This window comes from Tetrao urogallus, assembly GCF_951394365.1.
Source record: "Tetrao urogallus genome assembly, chromosome: Z".
Classification (NCBI taxonomy): Eukaryota; Metazoa; Chordata; class Aves; order Galliformes; family Phasianidae; genus Tetrao; species Tetrao urogallus.
Genome location: NC_136816.1, coordinates 20,751,309 through 20,766,412, shown reverse-complemented (window position 1 = coordinate 20,766,412; position 15,104 = coordinate 20,751,309). Strand labels below are relative to the sequence as shown.

The 15,104-nt window shown below is 39.2% G+C and overlaps 1 protein-coding gene across 1 annotated transcript in view; it reads right to left on the bottom strand.

Annotated features, from left to right (window-relative positions):
* ZNF462 (zinc finger protein 462) overlaps positions 1-15,104 on the bottom strand; it is a gene marked incomplete at both ends in the record, with an annotated part of 50,488 nt that overhangs the window by 13,174 nt on the left and 22,210 nt on the right. The window contains 2 exons of the mRNA XM_079548528.1: positions 1,252-1,388; positions 3,441-3,702. Of these exons, the coding sequence (XP_079404654.1) occupies positions 1,252-1,388; positions 3,441-3,702 (399 nt within the window). The remainder of the gene's footprint in view (positions 1-1,251; positions 1,389-3,440; positions 3,703-15,104) is intronic.

Here is a 15,104-nt window from a genome sequence, read left to right as displayed (position 1 = left end):
CAGCTTTTCCCTCTATCTATATTTTAAAAAGCAGTGCTCACTGGTGCTCTGGCAAGTAACAAACCAGACACACCTTGACATCACTTGAAACCGCAGTGCACACTGCACAGGGATTAACTAAACCCTCTTCTCCTCTGAAGTGAGTTAATTCTGGAGTATGTCCTGAAGCTGGGCAAAATCTGACACTACAACACCTTCAAAGACAGGAAGTAAATGCATCTGACAAACTTTTACAACCAAACAAAGCAGCTTTGTAATGTGCATTTGGAATCACTGGCAGGTCACTTTTTCCCAGACATTTCCTCACAAGGGCCCTGCTAACAGACAAAAATTTGCATCAAGTCTGCCAACATCACTCTTTTGGTACAAGAAGGACTTTAAGTAACCAATACTGGGAAATTGTATGTTACAAGGAATTACATTAGCACTTGTCACACCAGGATCTCCTCCAGCAAAAGACGGCATGCAAAACTTGTGTTTGTACACCACCAGTATCCGACTGTGAAACTCTGCCCAACCTGCAAGCAGGCAGAATGCCATCCCACCACATGGATTAGGATTTTGGCAGCCAATAGACCATCTACAAGCATCAAATGTGATAGCTATGGGCAGGAATCCCAGTCCACAGAGCCCAAATAGCTTTCTCTTTTGAGTTAGGAAGCCTGTAGTTAATATAGTATAGAAATCCCTAATCCCACTTTTAGCTAGGTTGAAAAAAGAAGGGAGAAGAGAAGAAGGAACTGACATCTTAAAGAAAAATGAAAATAAGATAATTCTTGGTTTGATCCTAAGAACAATAAAACACATCATGAAGAGAAAAAATTCAAACAAGCAATCAGGAGATATTCTGCGGACTTGATAGCTAGTTGATACAGTGTTCTCCACAGTTTATGATAGCAAGGACTATACAATAACAAAGACAAAAGCAGGAAACAATTTTGGCTTAGATCAAAGCTGCATATTACTGCTACTCTCAGTAAGTGGGTGCTTGAAGACTGTTAAAATTGTTTTTAAGGTCTTTCTCTAGAGAGGTTAAATCTGCCCTGTTTCAGCACCACTTGACTTTGAACTCTACAGGAAACTAGTAAGATGTACACTCAGAAATGAACAAAAGATATGGAATGGCTGATGGCTGATTTAACATACTTGTGCATATGTAGAGAGGAGAAAATTTAATGAAACCAATCTGAAAGACAAGGGCATTGTTCAGCATTTCTCTCATCAGGCAGGCACATAAAGGACACACATTACCTCTGTGCAGAACTATATGGTCAATCATGTTGCGTTTGTATTTGGTGTGATATAGGCAAAGAGGGCAGCGAAGGTCTTTGGGTCCTTCCTCAGGAACTGCAGAATGCCCAGCTTCCACGTGCATAGTAAAAGCAGATCTGTGAAATACGAGAGAGAGATGGGAGAAGTCAGAAGAGTTGTGCCGTGAACGATGAGGTGTCACAGCTCTATAAGGGAAGTGTTGTGTAAAACAGTACAGATATCTCTCTGCCTTGTCTTCATAGTGCCACTTGGCATTTCAGCAGGGCTACTCACATGAGTAACACATGAGTATTTGCAGGCTTGTATCCTCAAATAACTGACACACATTCTGACAAGACGTTCATTTGCTTGGGTTGCTCTATAGCTCACATTGCTGTAGTTAAGATAACAAAAGAATCCCCATCTTTCATGCTCATTATTTATCTTCAAGTGGAAATATTCTGCGCATTCAACTTTTAGTAACTTGAATAAAATCTATTAACAGTTCTGAACTTACAGAGGTAAATACAGATTTTTATCCTTAGCCACCTCTATCTTTGTAAGATAACTCCCAAAACAGCTAAAATGTTTGGACTCAGGAAATGAAACACACATGAGCTCAGGTGATCTGTTTTAAAGCATCAGATATGAGGACTTGAAAATCCAAGACTAAGAATACTCCACTTATTAAGGCAGAAGAATGAATGAATACAGCACTTCTGAACAAAAAATCTCATGCTGACATTACCTTAGCTGCATACTTAAAAGATGGAAGAGGCATGTAACTCCTCCTCCATACAGAGGAAAGTAATATACACTTACCTGACTGCTAGCTCAACTACTGAAATGAGAGATGTCTGTGAACTTGGGGAAAGTGGTCAGTTTTTTTGCTTAGAATAGGGGTAAAGAGAGAGTGGAGAGTTTGCCACACTGAAGTTCTGCTTGTCAGTTTGAGCATGAAATAGCTTACTAACACAAGCGGCTCCAGGCACAATCCAGTGATGTCTGAATTGTACAGGTGTACTCCTACTAACCTCAGTGCATTCAAGTTTCCACAGTGAGTTGAAGAGGGGATTTGTAAGGGCTTTTCTGCCCTTGTTTTTAAGAGAGAAAACACGGTACACTTTCAAAAGAAGACATAATCCTTGCCATGTTTGAGACACCACATGAAACTATACAACTTTTTTGTAAGTATGAGCGTATTTAATCGGCACTTGATTTAAGAGGATTTTATTTCATCTTGGGAAAATGCACAAGATGTGAGCATATTGAATTGAGTTGATCATTGGCAATCTCAAAGATAGATAGCAATCAGTACATAAAGCATAAGCAGCAAACAGTATCACTGAGGCAGGTAGGGTCTGAAGCAACAAAGGCTACAGATGCGTTAGCTAGAAATTGCTCTTGTGTGGATTCACTTGCTGAGAGAAGGTTTGTGCTCAACATTTTATTCAACATTTTGTTCCTGTATCCAATCATGCTATATATTGTCACTAGTCTCTTAAGAAGTTGATATATCTGAGACCTTGAATTCTAACTTGGGGATATAAGCACAAGGGTCCAGCACATCAGAGGAAATGGTGAAGAGCATAGGTGCATAAGACGTTTTTCCTTAGAGAACAGTAGCTCACACACACACACAAAGACAGCTGAGATTTTAAATTCTGCAACATCTAATTGAATTCGCTGAAGTGCCTTTCTATGTTATCAGTAACTCTGGAGAGTGCATTCTAGCTAGATAAATAGTAGAAGAAATAAAATTACATGAGAGAAGTTTCTTCAGAAGGGAGAAAGGTTATGTAATTTCTTCCATCTCCCTATCTCCCTTACTTATCCTATGCATCCAGGAAATGACCTTATTTTTGTAGAATATACTTTCATACTTGAGGATAAAGAAAAACCTCTAACTGCTTATGTTAAAGAAAAGCACTACCTGTTCCATCTCTTCCAGCAAGGAAAAGCTGCTGCAATGCTTTCATCTGCAGCAGATGGTACTGGCTGTTGTAGGAGAGAGGAAAATGGATTACATGGATGCTGCTGTGATCTGGCCTGGCATTTCCTATGTTCCTCTCTCTGGTCAGCAGTGGCCACGTTCTGCTGCTATAGCCAGCTCTCAAAAATCTCAGAAGTCTTTTCAAGAGCTAAAACACCCTTGTGAGTTCAGTTTATCTGTTTTCCACAGTACTTACTTAAAGCCTGTATAAAAGGAACAATCTTTGCACTTGAAAAGTTTTTTCCCTCCATGCTTGTCACGGTAGTGACGCCGAATGCTCTGTATGTAACCCGAGGAGAATTCACAAAATTCACAGTTAAGGATGGCTTCCGTTTTTTCCATTCCTGCAGCACTCCCTGAAAGTGGGATTGGGCTGACGTTGTTGTTCCTGGCTAACGCTGCAGACTGGTAGTGGTTCAACTGCTGTTGAACATCAGGAGGCTCCGAGTATGAAGAGTCTGCAGAGAAACAGAGAAAAGTTGTGGATCAGCAAATTTGAAAAGGTCTTCTCAGTACCAACTGACTTTTACAAGTGTTTGACCAACATACTGAAATCCACTGACAACTTTCTAAAGCGATTAAGAAGCAGAGGTGTAGCACTTCTCCTAATCTAATGTGAATTCTACTGTATGAAAGGTGATCAGTATAAATTCTGTTTTTTAGATCTGATTGGAGAAGGAGGGAGAAGAAATGACAGCTTTAACTTAAAAGTAGTCTGAAAAGAAGTCTTCCTTTAAGATTTTTTCATTTGTGGAAGTAAACCATACTAATTGTATGGCTGAGTGTTTAGGCATTTCACGCATCTATCTGTCCGGATCCACTTGAATATTTTATGCCAGTTAATACTAGATGAAGATCTGGCATAGGATACATTTGAGTATCCTACCTAAAACGGAAAAAAAAATATTAAAAAAATAAATTGATACTCATCCCTACTCATTCACGGAATTATTTAAGAGATATCAAAAGTTAACTCACAAAATGATAAAATTTTACTTTGTCACATTTTAAGACATCTTCACAAAAAGTAAATTCAAGTACTCTCAGTTCAGGATGTTTGAAATCAAGTCATCATTAAAAAATTAAAACATATTTAATCACAGATTCCAGTAAAGAGAACTTCTAAGCCACATTTCCTCAAAAGTTACTAACTTCTGCTAAACTAAGAAAAAGACCTCTTTCTATGGATATATCTGTACAGACACATCCCTTCTAAAACCAAGTAAACTCTATCATACCGTTTCAATGGCATGTGGAAAAATACAGCCCAGAGATAACTCAGTACTGAAACTAGAAGTTGTAATACTGCAGTTGGACCCTACAAAAAGGACAGGGTGTGTGCTGAACCTTTCTCAATACAGTGCTTGAATGTAGAGGTCAGGAATTCATCTCCTTTGTCCTATATAACCCACAGCTGCCCATGAATGGCACAAATGAAAGCAGATGAATTTCAGTGTAACTTTCCTGAAAAGAACACAAAAGACTTTTCTTAAGCTTTTTGGAGGAAGGAAGAAAAGAAGAGAGAAAAAGAAGAGAAGTTGGGAAACAAACTGTACCAGCCAACTCCTACTTTGATGGGTACCTCATTTTCCAAAGCTTAATTCCCTGAGGCTAGATATGTAGGAATTCTCATATGTGTATCTATATATATACACACACCATCCATTATAACCAATTAGTAAGAAGAAACAAAAGGCAAACAGTCCTATACAGCACTCAGCATGGGGACTCCTCCATTTGTCTTCAGATGAGCAAAATGCTCACTGTATTTATTAATTATCACAAAACAGAGTTTAGTTCATACATGCCTGAGAAACAAATAACAAACCAGCAGCAACAGAAAATCCAAACACACCAACAAAGCACAAGCTAGAAATGAATGTCTCCAAGCTCCCTGAGCTTCATCTCCACGTGAACAGCAAAAACAAAAGCAAACATGAAAGATTCTTTTAAATGAAATACCTTTTTGTCTTTCCTATCCAAGCCTCATGAACAGAGGCTGGATTACAATACAACTTTTATCATGTTTTGTTTTCACCACTTCTACAGCAGGTTTCCCCACCATGGAGGGCTCACAGTGAGCTCCACCCACTCAAATATCAAGCTTTTCTTTTCCCCTTTGTTTGAAGCAGGCTCCCCACGAAATTAAGGTCTAGTTAGTAATTTACATTCTGCTCCACAAAGGCATCAAAAACTTCCACCACATCATCAGTGTTCCCACCCAAGGCCTCAGTGATGTCTACTCCAAAGAAAACTGCAGGTTTAAAAAAAGATGTCTGGTGTCTATTATTCCAGCTTCAGCTTGCAAATAAGCATTTACACAAACTGGGGGAAGATCTCCTTGAGAGCAGCCCTGCAGAGAAGGGGGTCCTGGCGGATGAGAAGCTGGACATGAGCCAACAGTGTGTGCTTGCAGCCCAGAAGGCCAGCTGTGTTCTGGGCTGCATTAAAAGAGGGGAGGTCAGCAGGGAGAGGGAGGTGATCGTTCCCCTCTGCTCTGCTCTTGTGAGGCCCCATCTGCAGCACTGCGTCCAGGCCTGGAGCCCCCAGTACAGGAAGGACATGGAGCTCTTGGAGTGGGTCAGAGGAGGGCACTGAGATGATCAGAGGGCTGGAGCACCTCTCCCATGAAGAAAGGTTGAGGGAATTGGGATTGTTCAGCTTGGAGAAGAGAAGGCTGCCGGGAGACCTCATTGTGGCCTTCCAGTACTTGAAGAGAGCTTATAAACAGGAAGGGGAACGACTATTTACGAGAGTGCATAGTGATAGGACTAGGGGGAATGGTTTTAAACTGAGACAGGGAGGTTTAGGTTAGATATTAGGAGGAAGTTTTTCACCCAGAGGGTGGTCACACACTGGAACAGGTTGCCTAAGGAGGCTGTGGATGCCCCATCCCTGAATGCATTCAAGGCCAGGCTGGATGTGGCTCTGGGCAGCCTGCTCTGGTGGTTGGTGACCCTGCACATAGCAAAGGGGTTGAAATTAGATGATCATTTTCAACCCAGGCCATTCTATGATTCTATGATTTACCTACTTCTATGGAATCTGGTATGTGAAAACTGAAGGAATATATGACTATTCACAAGTACAAGGTAGCTCTCCTTGTCATCCAGAATAGAGAAAAGCAAATTCTACGTCTAGTGTGCAAGAATTCTTAACTCTACTTCAATGTGGGTTCAAAATTGCTACACATTACAGTGTTTAGTGGATTGCTCTTTTACAAAGGTAGTTATGAAATTTACAGAAGAAAGTCAACTCAAGAGCTTTTACGAAGAGTCTTAAACGAAGGTGGGACGCAGGTCCCTGGCTCTGCCTGTATATTCTTTCCCTTTTGCCTTGCAGAAGCATTCATTATTTTGCAATACTTCTAATATGGAAGATTTAGCATTTCCTGAAGATTAACACCAATATTAACACATATATAGACGTTCTGTTGGTTTCTTAGAAGCAACCTGTTAGACAGCTTTCCTAGCATGGATGTGCAACTCGGCTTCATCAGGAAGACTTCATCCAAATTTCAAAGCTGGCTAAAGGCATGGGAGATTTCCTACTAACTTCACCAAGCACTGAACCACAGTGCATATGCTCACTCCAAAATGAGTGAAGGTATGGGAGTGAAACACTTCCTTTAGTTTCCTACAACCACCCCTTTTAGCACATAGCAACAGAATGGACAGTGAGCAATTAACAGACAAGGCAATGTAGGCCTTGGGATATTTATTTTTTATTTTCAAAAGCAGCAACTGCAGAAAGGGCTAGGGAGGCAAATGAAAAAACAAAACAAAAACAAACAGCCAAGAAGCAACAGTACAGTGATTTTTAACAAAGAGCACAGCAGTATTGCCTCAAACTGGCAAAGCATTTCTATGTGTGCACCTACTCTATTTCTGCTGGAAGTGTAGGCTAGTACTCCAAAGTGCTCTGTGCGTACTTTGGTGCAAAGCTGACTTAGATGTTAATCAAGTCCTATAAGCATTTTTGCATCTACTCAGGCCTTGAGCTGGCATGCCAACCTGATGGACACCTGACAGTGTTGCTGCTACAACAGGATGTCTGGGTGTTAAGACTGGAGAACAAAAGAGGAAGAGAGTTTTTCTCTCAGAATACCCAATAACCAAAGCATGACTATATGTACACATTTGTCCCACCTCAGCCTTTTTCCTGTACGTAGCGTTGGAAGCACTCCAGGAAATCATTAACAAGCTTGGTTGGAAGCAGAAATTGGGCCTATGCATCCATGTGTGAAAAAAGTAAAATGGATTTATAAGACTACATCAAAGTCAGAAAACAGAAGAAAGGCATTAAAATAAACAAAGGGAAGAGTAATGTAAAGTACTAACTAAGTAATGTAAAATATGAGCCAAAAAGAACACATAGAAGCAGAGAAAATGAAGAAAAATGAAACGGCAGGAAGTACTGATTACATGTTAACGAAAAGAATGATGTTTTCTCTTTTCTGCAACAGCCTCAAAGTACAAGAAAGTAAATGACAATACATAGCCCTGATAACTTAAAAGAAAAAGGACATACACATGTTGAACGCATTTAAAAATAATTTTGTCTAAAGTGAATGGAAGGACCTTGCTATGCAACTCCGAAAGCAAGCTAACAGCATGGGATGTTCAGAAGTAAATGAAAGGACATCTATAGTCACGTCAAGAGGAAAAAATTAACAGTAACTGAACAGTGGCAATGTTGCAAGTCTCATGACTAGAATTTTGAACACATCTACCTACAGATTACCTGCACAGGAACAGTAACAAGGTTAGCAAGTACTTGACTTCACACCAGCACCTGTGGATCCAAAAGACCATAAAATCCACTGTTTGTAGAATGGCATTCTCATATCCAAATGGGAAAATGACTACTTGAAAGAAAAGCAGGAGAAATGACTGTCTGCATGGTGTCCCATCAACAAAGCCACATCTAAATTACTGCCATGTGCTAGTTATAATGTGTAAGAGTTTCCTTGTCTCTGCAAGGGGGGAAGAAAGACAGCATTTCTAGAAGTGCCTACAATGCTTCATTGGCAGGTAAGCGATTTTGCCATTCTGAAAACTTCACCCAAAGTGCAGACACAAAGGGTTTGTCAACTCTACTGAAAGTTACTGCCTTGTCCTAAATGGCATTTGCAGTCCACATCACAATGCAGTGCAGTGGTGAAAGTTCAGCTTGATAGATACGGCATATTCTGAAACCATACAGGGGGGAAATACATACAGTGAAAACCTACCACAAAAACAAAATGAAAACCCAATTTTCATGGATCCTCTGCAGCATCTAATGTGTTTCAGATACCTAAAAAAGGAAAACTGAAATTTTTTCAGAAAGGAAAAGAAAATAAAGGTTCTGATCCAGTTACATAAACTTACTTGGCAATAAAATGATATTTTAGTTATTTGTAAGTATTTTCAGAATTATCAGTAACTATGAACACAACAGTAAAATGGACAAAAACAAGACAACTGCAGCAAACAAACAAAAAAAAACAGATAAGAATACAACTTAGAATAAGTCTATGCAACAGACAATGACCAACTGTTGAGAAATGAAAGAAAAATTGCCTATTTAAGAAAAGAAATCCAACCATTGCTTCGTTCTTTCAGAGTGAACAAAATTAGATGCAGCTAGATACAACTACTTATATGCTTGTGTACCAGGAAGAGGGATGAAGGGAGAAGCATTGTTCTAAGAGAAGCAACTGTTCAACTACACTGGAAAGCATGTTTAGTTCAAGATAGAGGCAGACAAAAATGAGGACATCTTGTTTTCCTAGTAAACTCACATGGAAACATCAAAGACAAAAGAGATCAGCTTCCGAGAGATAAATGAAACTGCAGAAAGTAATGTCTGAAATAGAATGTGTAACTAAGTAAGATAACTCTATGGGGGAAAAAGATTATTGCATAACAATATAGGCCTAAGACATTATAGACCTGTGAATTCCTCAGCAGACCAAAAAGAATATAATTGCAATGTTATTTAATTTATTCTGAATTAATTCACACTAAGGAAGATTTCTATGAAGGAAGACAGAGAAATTCCAAGGAATTAAGAAAAACAGTAAACATATGGAAATGTATTTGTGAAAAACCACATCAAGATGCAAAACTACAAAAAAAAAAAAAAAAAAATCAGCAAAACCACAAAACATATGTTTATAAGCAAGTAATATCAAACTATTAGTCAAAATTATTTTAAAAGGATTAAATTATGGCTCGTAGGTTCAGTCTAGAAAAGAGAAGTCTCTGGGTAGACATCATAATAACCTTCCCATACCAAAGCAGGGCTGACAGGAAAGCTGGGGAATGACTCACGAGTGTAGTGATAGGACAATGGGGTAATGGCTTTAAACTGAAAGAGGACATATTTAGATTAGATATGAGGAAGAAATTCTTCACTATGAGAGTGGTGAGGCACTGAAACAGGTTGCCCAGAGAAGTTGTGGATCCAATCCTGGAAGTGTTTGAGGTTGGGTTGGATGTAGCTTTCAGCAACCTGGTCTAGCGGGAGGTGTTCCTGTCCATGGCAGAAGGATTGGAACTAGATTAAGGTCTCTTCCAACCCAAGACATTATGAAGGCTAAGAGTGAAGCTCATAAGATTTAAGAACAAAGTTCCTTCTGAAACATAATGCTACTCAGAATTACTGACTCCAGGAATGGTAGGAAAGAATATAGTCATGAATGGCAACAGCTTGAAAAGTGGGAAGGTGACAAAGTAAAGTGTCATACAAAGATTGTCAAGACTACACACATTTGTTCACTTTATGCCATACAGCACTGACCTGGAAGGAAGAATATGTGGGAGGGTGAAATGTTCTGGCAATACATTAACTGAGGGGAGAGGAAGACAGAACAAGATTCAGAGGGATGCATAAAAATATTCATGAGGAGGCTTTGGCAATCTACTGCTAAGGAAATCTTGTACCTAGATTAATTCGTTGTTCGTTTACAAACAGAGTATGAACCTAATTCTGATTTTTACCAAAAAACCTTTACACTGCTGGGATGTTATGAATGAGATTGAGAGGAAACAAAATTTGTAACCTTATTCACATACATCGAAGCAAACACTAATCACAAGGGAAAGAGAAGAACCCACTTAATATTCTAGATATGTATTTTAAGCATTTAAAATTTTAAAAATGCCTTGTCAGAGGAATTTATTTCAGTACTACATGTAAAAGCCTCTTTTGGGTCACTCTGGACTATTTTTTGCATTTAAGAGAAAAATAAGTATATGTCCATGCTTAAGAAAAGATATATGGACTACATAGTCTTTCTCACTCAGAAAAGAAGAGAAACTATAACCATGCTTCTTTAATTTTGCATTCTCCTTTATGCACCTATATTTGAATGGGACCGAGAAAGGATATATATATATAGCGTATATATATATCCTGTATACTCTTTCTATATATATACACACTCTACATATATACATATATATATATATAAACACTATGCAGCTTCTTGTGCTACTGTCAGAATCATTTAGAAGGGACAAGAGTTTGACCTAAGAAGAAGAAAATAAAGAATTTTATCTTAGGAACTCCTTCACATAGGCAGACTCTTATGGAGTCTATTGAAGAACCTTGAAATTTCACAGCTGAGATCAAGAAGAAAGTGATTATAATACTCTGTGTAATAAGACGCAAAGAAAAAAAGGTAGGAATTATATACAATTTATGAAGAAAGAATGCAATCAATTAAATAAGCTATACCATGTTCCTTCCTTCAAACAAGGGACTAGTTCAAGAGCTTCACGTCATACATAATCAAAAACATTACTTAACACTTGATTCTTTAGAGAAGTAATTAATATCCACATTAATGTATATAAATACCTGAAGGGAAGGTGCAAGGAAGTTGGAGCTGGGCTCTTTTCAGTGATGTCCAGTGACAGGATGAGAGGCAATAGGCACAAGCTGAAACACAGGAGGTTTTGTCTGAACATCAGGAAGCACATCTTTACTGTGCGGGTGACTGAGCAATGGCACAGGTTGCCCAGAGAAGTTGTAGTCTTCCTCCTTGGAGATATTCAAAAGCCATCTGGACGAGACCCTGGGCCACCTGCTCTACTTGGCTTTGCTTGAGCAGGGGCGTTGGACCAGATGGCCTCCAGAGGTCCCTTTCAATCTCAATCAGTCTGTGTCATTCTGATTTTGAATTTCCAACACTACCAGTTCCTACTAACATCCTCAAGGATAATGGGAAAGGCACATCATGGCCACAAACACTGCCTGAATTCTTACTATATTCAATCAGTGCTTTGATTTGGAAAGATCCATTCTAGGTGTCAAGAAACCCTCCATCATACAGCTATTTAATTTATATTTATCCCTTTTGTTCCACCACTACCAGTAGGATTTATTTGCTGCCTTCATCTCAAGTTTTTCTGCAGCTCTTCAGGTGATTTGGTCACTTAATAGTCATAAACAAAATCTTCTTAAAGCCTGTGTTGCTTTGGTGGCTGATCAACCAATTTTAAATGTCCTAAACAATAGTGCCAAGTAACTATAGTGTACAAACCCACCCATTGCTTTCCATTACAATATAGAGATGATCTATGTGTTCCGTGCATTGTTTTCCTGCTGTGGGCGTTCATGTTCTTCTATGTCTGTTTATCCACTGCCGTCTGTTTTAAGTAAGAATACTGCAGGCTGAGACTGTTGCCATCCAAAAAGTTCAAGTTACTTGCCACTTTTCAACTCTATATTCTTATCAAGCATTATTAAAAAAATAAAATATCATAATCTAAGTATAAGGTGGCACTTAAGATCAAGACTTCTCTCTACCCATCAAACACTGGGATCTTCATGTGTTTACCAATTTCCAAAAAGAAATAAACTGAAAAGTTTTCTAGCTGTTCCTTACACTGTTGAGATAAATTACATCTCATAAATGGAAGTGCTCTCTCTAAGAGAAGAAAGGAATACAGATCAAGTCCAATACCCAACTCCACACAGTGCAACCCACATTAAACCACTGCAAACTTCTTTAATAGCAATAGAGTTGTGCTCATGACAACTTTGCTGGGGACTCTGTTCCACTGCCTGCTTACAGTCTAATACCCAACTCAGCTCTCCCCTGACACAGCTCCATGATGTTCCCTCAGGCCCAGTCACTGACAGAGCGAGCAGAGCTCAGTGCTACCTTCCATTCCCCATGCGGAACTTTAGTCACCATGGGTCCTCCCCTCAGCCTTGTATTCTATGGGCTGAACAAACCAAGCAACCCCAGTCGCTTCTCATACATCTTGCCCTCTTCACCATCTTCATAGCTCTCCTTTGGACACCCTTTAGTAGTTAAGGTGTCCTTAAATTGTGACACCAAAAACTGAACACAGTACTCAAGGTCAAGCCACACAAGCACAGAGTAGAGTGGGACAATCTCTTTTGACCAGATAGCTATACCATGCTTAATGCACCCCAAAATATGGTTGGCCCTTTTGGCTGGCTGCCATAGGCATTAACTCGTACTGAGCTTGCTATCAACAGAACATCACATACCACTCTCTGCAGGGCTGCACTCCAACCATTTGTCCTGCAATCTATTTATAATCGAAGACTGCCCCATCCCAAGTGCACAATTTAGCACTTGCACTTTTTAAATTGCCTAGCACAGTAATTTATCAATATCTTTCTGCAGGCATTCCTACCCTCAAGAGAGTCAACAGCACCTCCTAATTTAGCATTACCTGTAAACATACTCAATGTCCACTCAACTTTTTGCCCAAGTCGCTCATAAAAACAGGACTTAAATCTGCCCTCAGGAACATGCTAGCAACTGGCTGTTATACCATTTACTGCAACTAGGTGAGTAACCTTGTCATAAAAGGATACCAAATTTATAAGGCCTACTTTTCCCATCACAAACATGTTCAATGTAAGTATTAATACAAGAAACTGCTATCATCTCCCTTTAGCTTAAAATGAAGAGGGGAAAAAGTTCAGTCCCATCAAGTGCTACATTTTTGCACTCTGCTTCAAAACTGATCCTATTATTACAGTGAAGATACATAGGTGCTGATGATCCATTCAAGACTTGAATGTTTGACTTCTTTGACAAATTGCTGCTAAACTCAAGCTCCAACTTTACGTAATATATGTATCTCATATATTTTTATAAAATAAATATTCTGGAGAGATCATATTAAAATCACAGAGCTTGGCAAGTTCTAGAATGTTCTGGAGACTAATACAAATTAGTATTACTACTGCTGCCAACATAAGACCTCATCTCTATCCCATATCTGAGTGATCTCAGATCACTGCAGGCAGCATTTTCAAACATTCCTGCTGAAACGTAGTAATGATGTTCCTTAAAGAAAAAATAAAAGCAGCAATTTGAATGTCAAACCTTCTGCTGCCAACTATGTTGATGCCAAAACATATGCCCATTTCAAAACAGCTAAAATGAACAAAGAAATTCTGCCTCTCTGTCAAGCATCAAATCCCTCAAGCAGGCTTTAGATCAACAGAAAACAACTGGAGTCTCAGTAGACTGAGAGAATATCAGTTTGCTTACGCATCAAGGCTACCAACATGTAGGAATGATAGCTTGAAGAAATGCTCTTTTGCACAGCGGTGGTCAAGTCATACCACATATCCCCTCAGAGCAATAGCATCCTATTTATTCTGCAGGGACAGGACACAAGAGTGTCACCTACCACTTCATCCTCTATGCTAAGCACAAGAATCAGAATGAAGAAAAAAAGAAAAACCTCAGGAAATAAATACAAGGATCTACATATGTATCTTGCTCTTTCCTGTATGTACAAAGGGGTCTATTTCTATGGCTAACATGAATAAATCTAAGAGATGCTTATTCCTTCATTAATTACTCAAATCCATTCAAACAACTTACTCCATTTTCTCTCCATCCTAGGTAAGTCTTTCAGTATCACATCAATTCTATCACAGTGGACTGGCCAAATCCATTCAAAGACGGGCAGCAACCTTCTTCACCCAGCTGTCTGGTTCTTGTTTCCATCCATTAAAACTAAATACAGCCTTTATACAAAAAGGTAAGGGCTAGAACGGAGCACAACAAACAGCAAGTTGACACTCCCCACTAAACACAGTTGATGACAGTACAAGCATCTGCTACAGAACTTCTCAATATGCTGCATGAAAACTATGCAGCCGAAAAAACTATACACTAGTGGAAGAAATCTGCTTAGAACAAGGGCATAACCATTACCCTAAGTCCTTGAAATAGGGGGGACTTTGTTTGGTAAACTTGGATGTGAACAAGCCCTTTACTTATTCCACCAGTCCTTGTCAGTCTGATGCAGGAAAAAACCTCCTGTGTGATTCCACATTTGGTAATTAGTTTAATGCTGATCACAAGAAAAAAGACAAACGAACAAGTGCTTGAAAGTTTTAACAAGCATTGGCAAGCATTGTGGCCACTGAGAATACCCCTAAAAGAATAACTATGAGGAGAGAGAATAAAAACCAGTTCTTGGTCAGATGAAGAAAGAACATGGCTGGAAAAAGAACAAGGCTGCAGGAAAGAAACATTAATCTGATAATTAAGAGAGAAGATGGGCATTCAGTGCTACTAACACATTGCACAAAACCAGGGAAAAAGGCAGAACAGGGAAACATCCCTGCAACCTTGACCATAACTACACAAATACAAGCATCTTTTCAGCAGTATGCAGACCACCATTTTGCATATTTAACATGGATGCTATTCTTCCAACTTTTCTTGCAATTAAATAGTTTAGGCACTAAAGTTTTGTGTGAAGTCACTGAAGTTACTGCAGGCTGGCCACCTCCCCAGACAACAGGCAAGTAGAAGGATCTCAAACGTCAAAGGAGTAGAATCCAACCTCCCTAATTTCAAAAC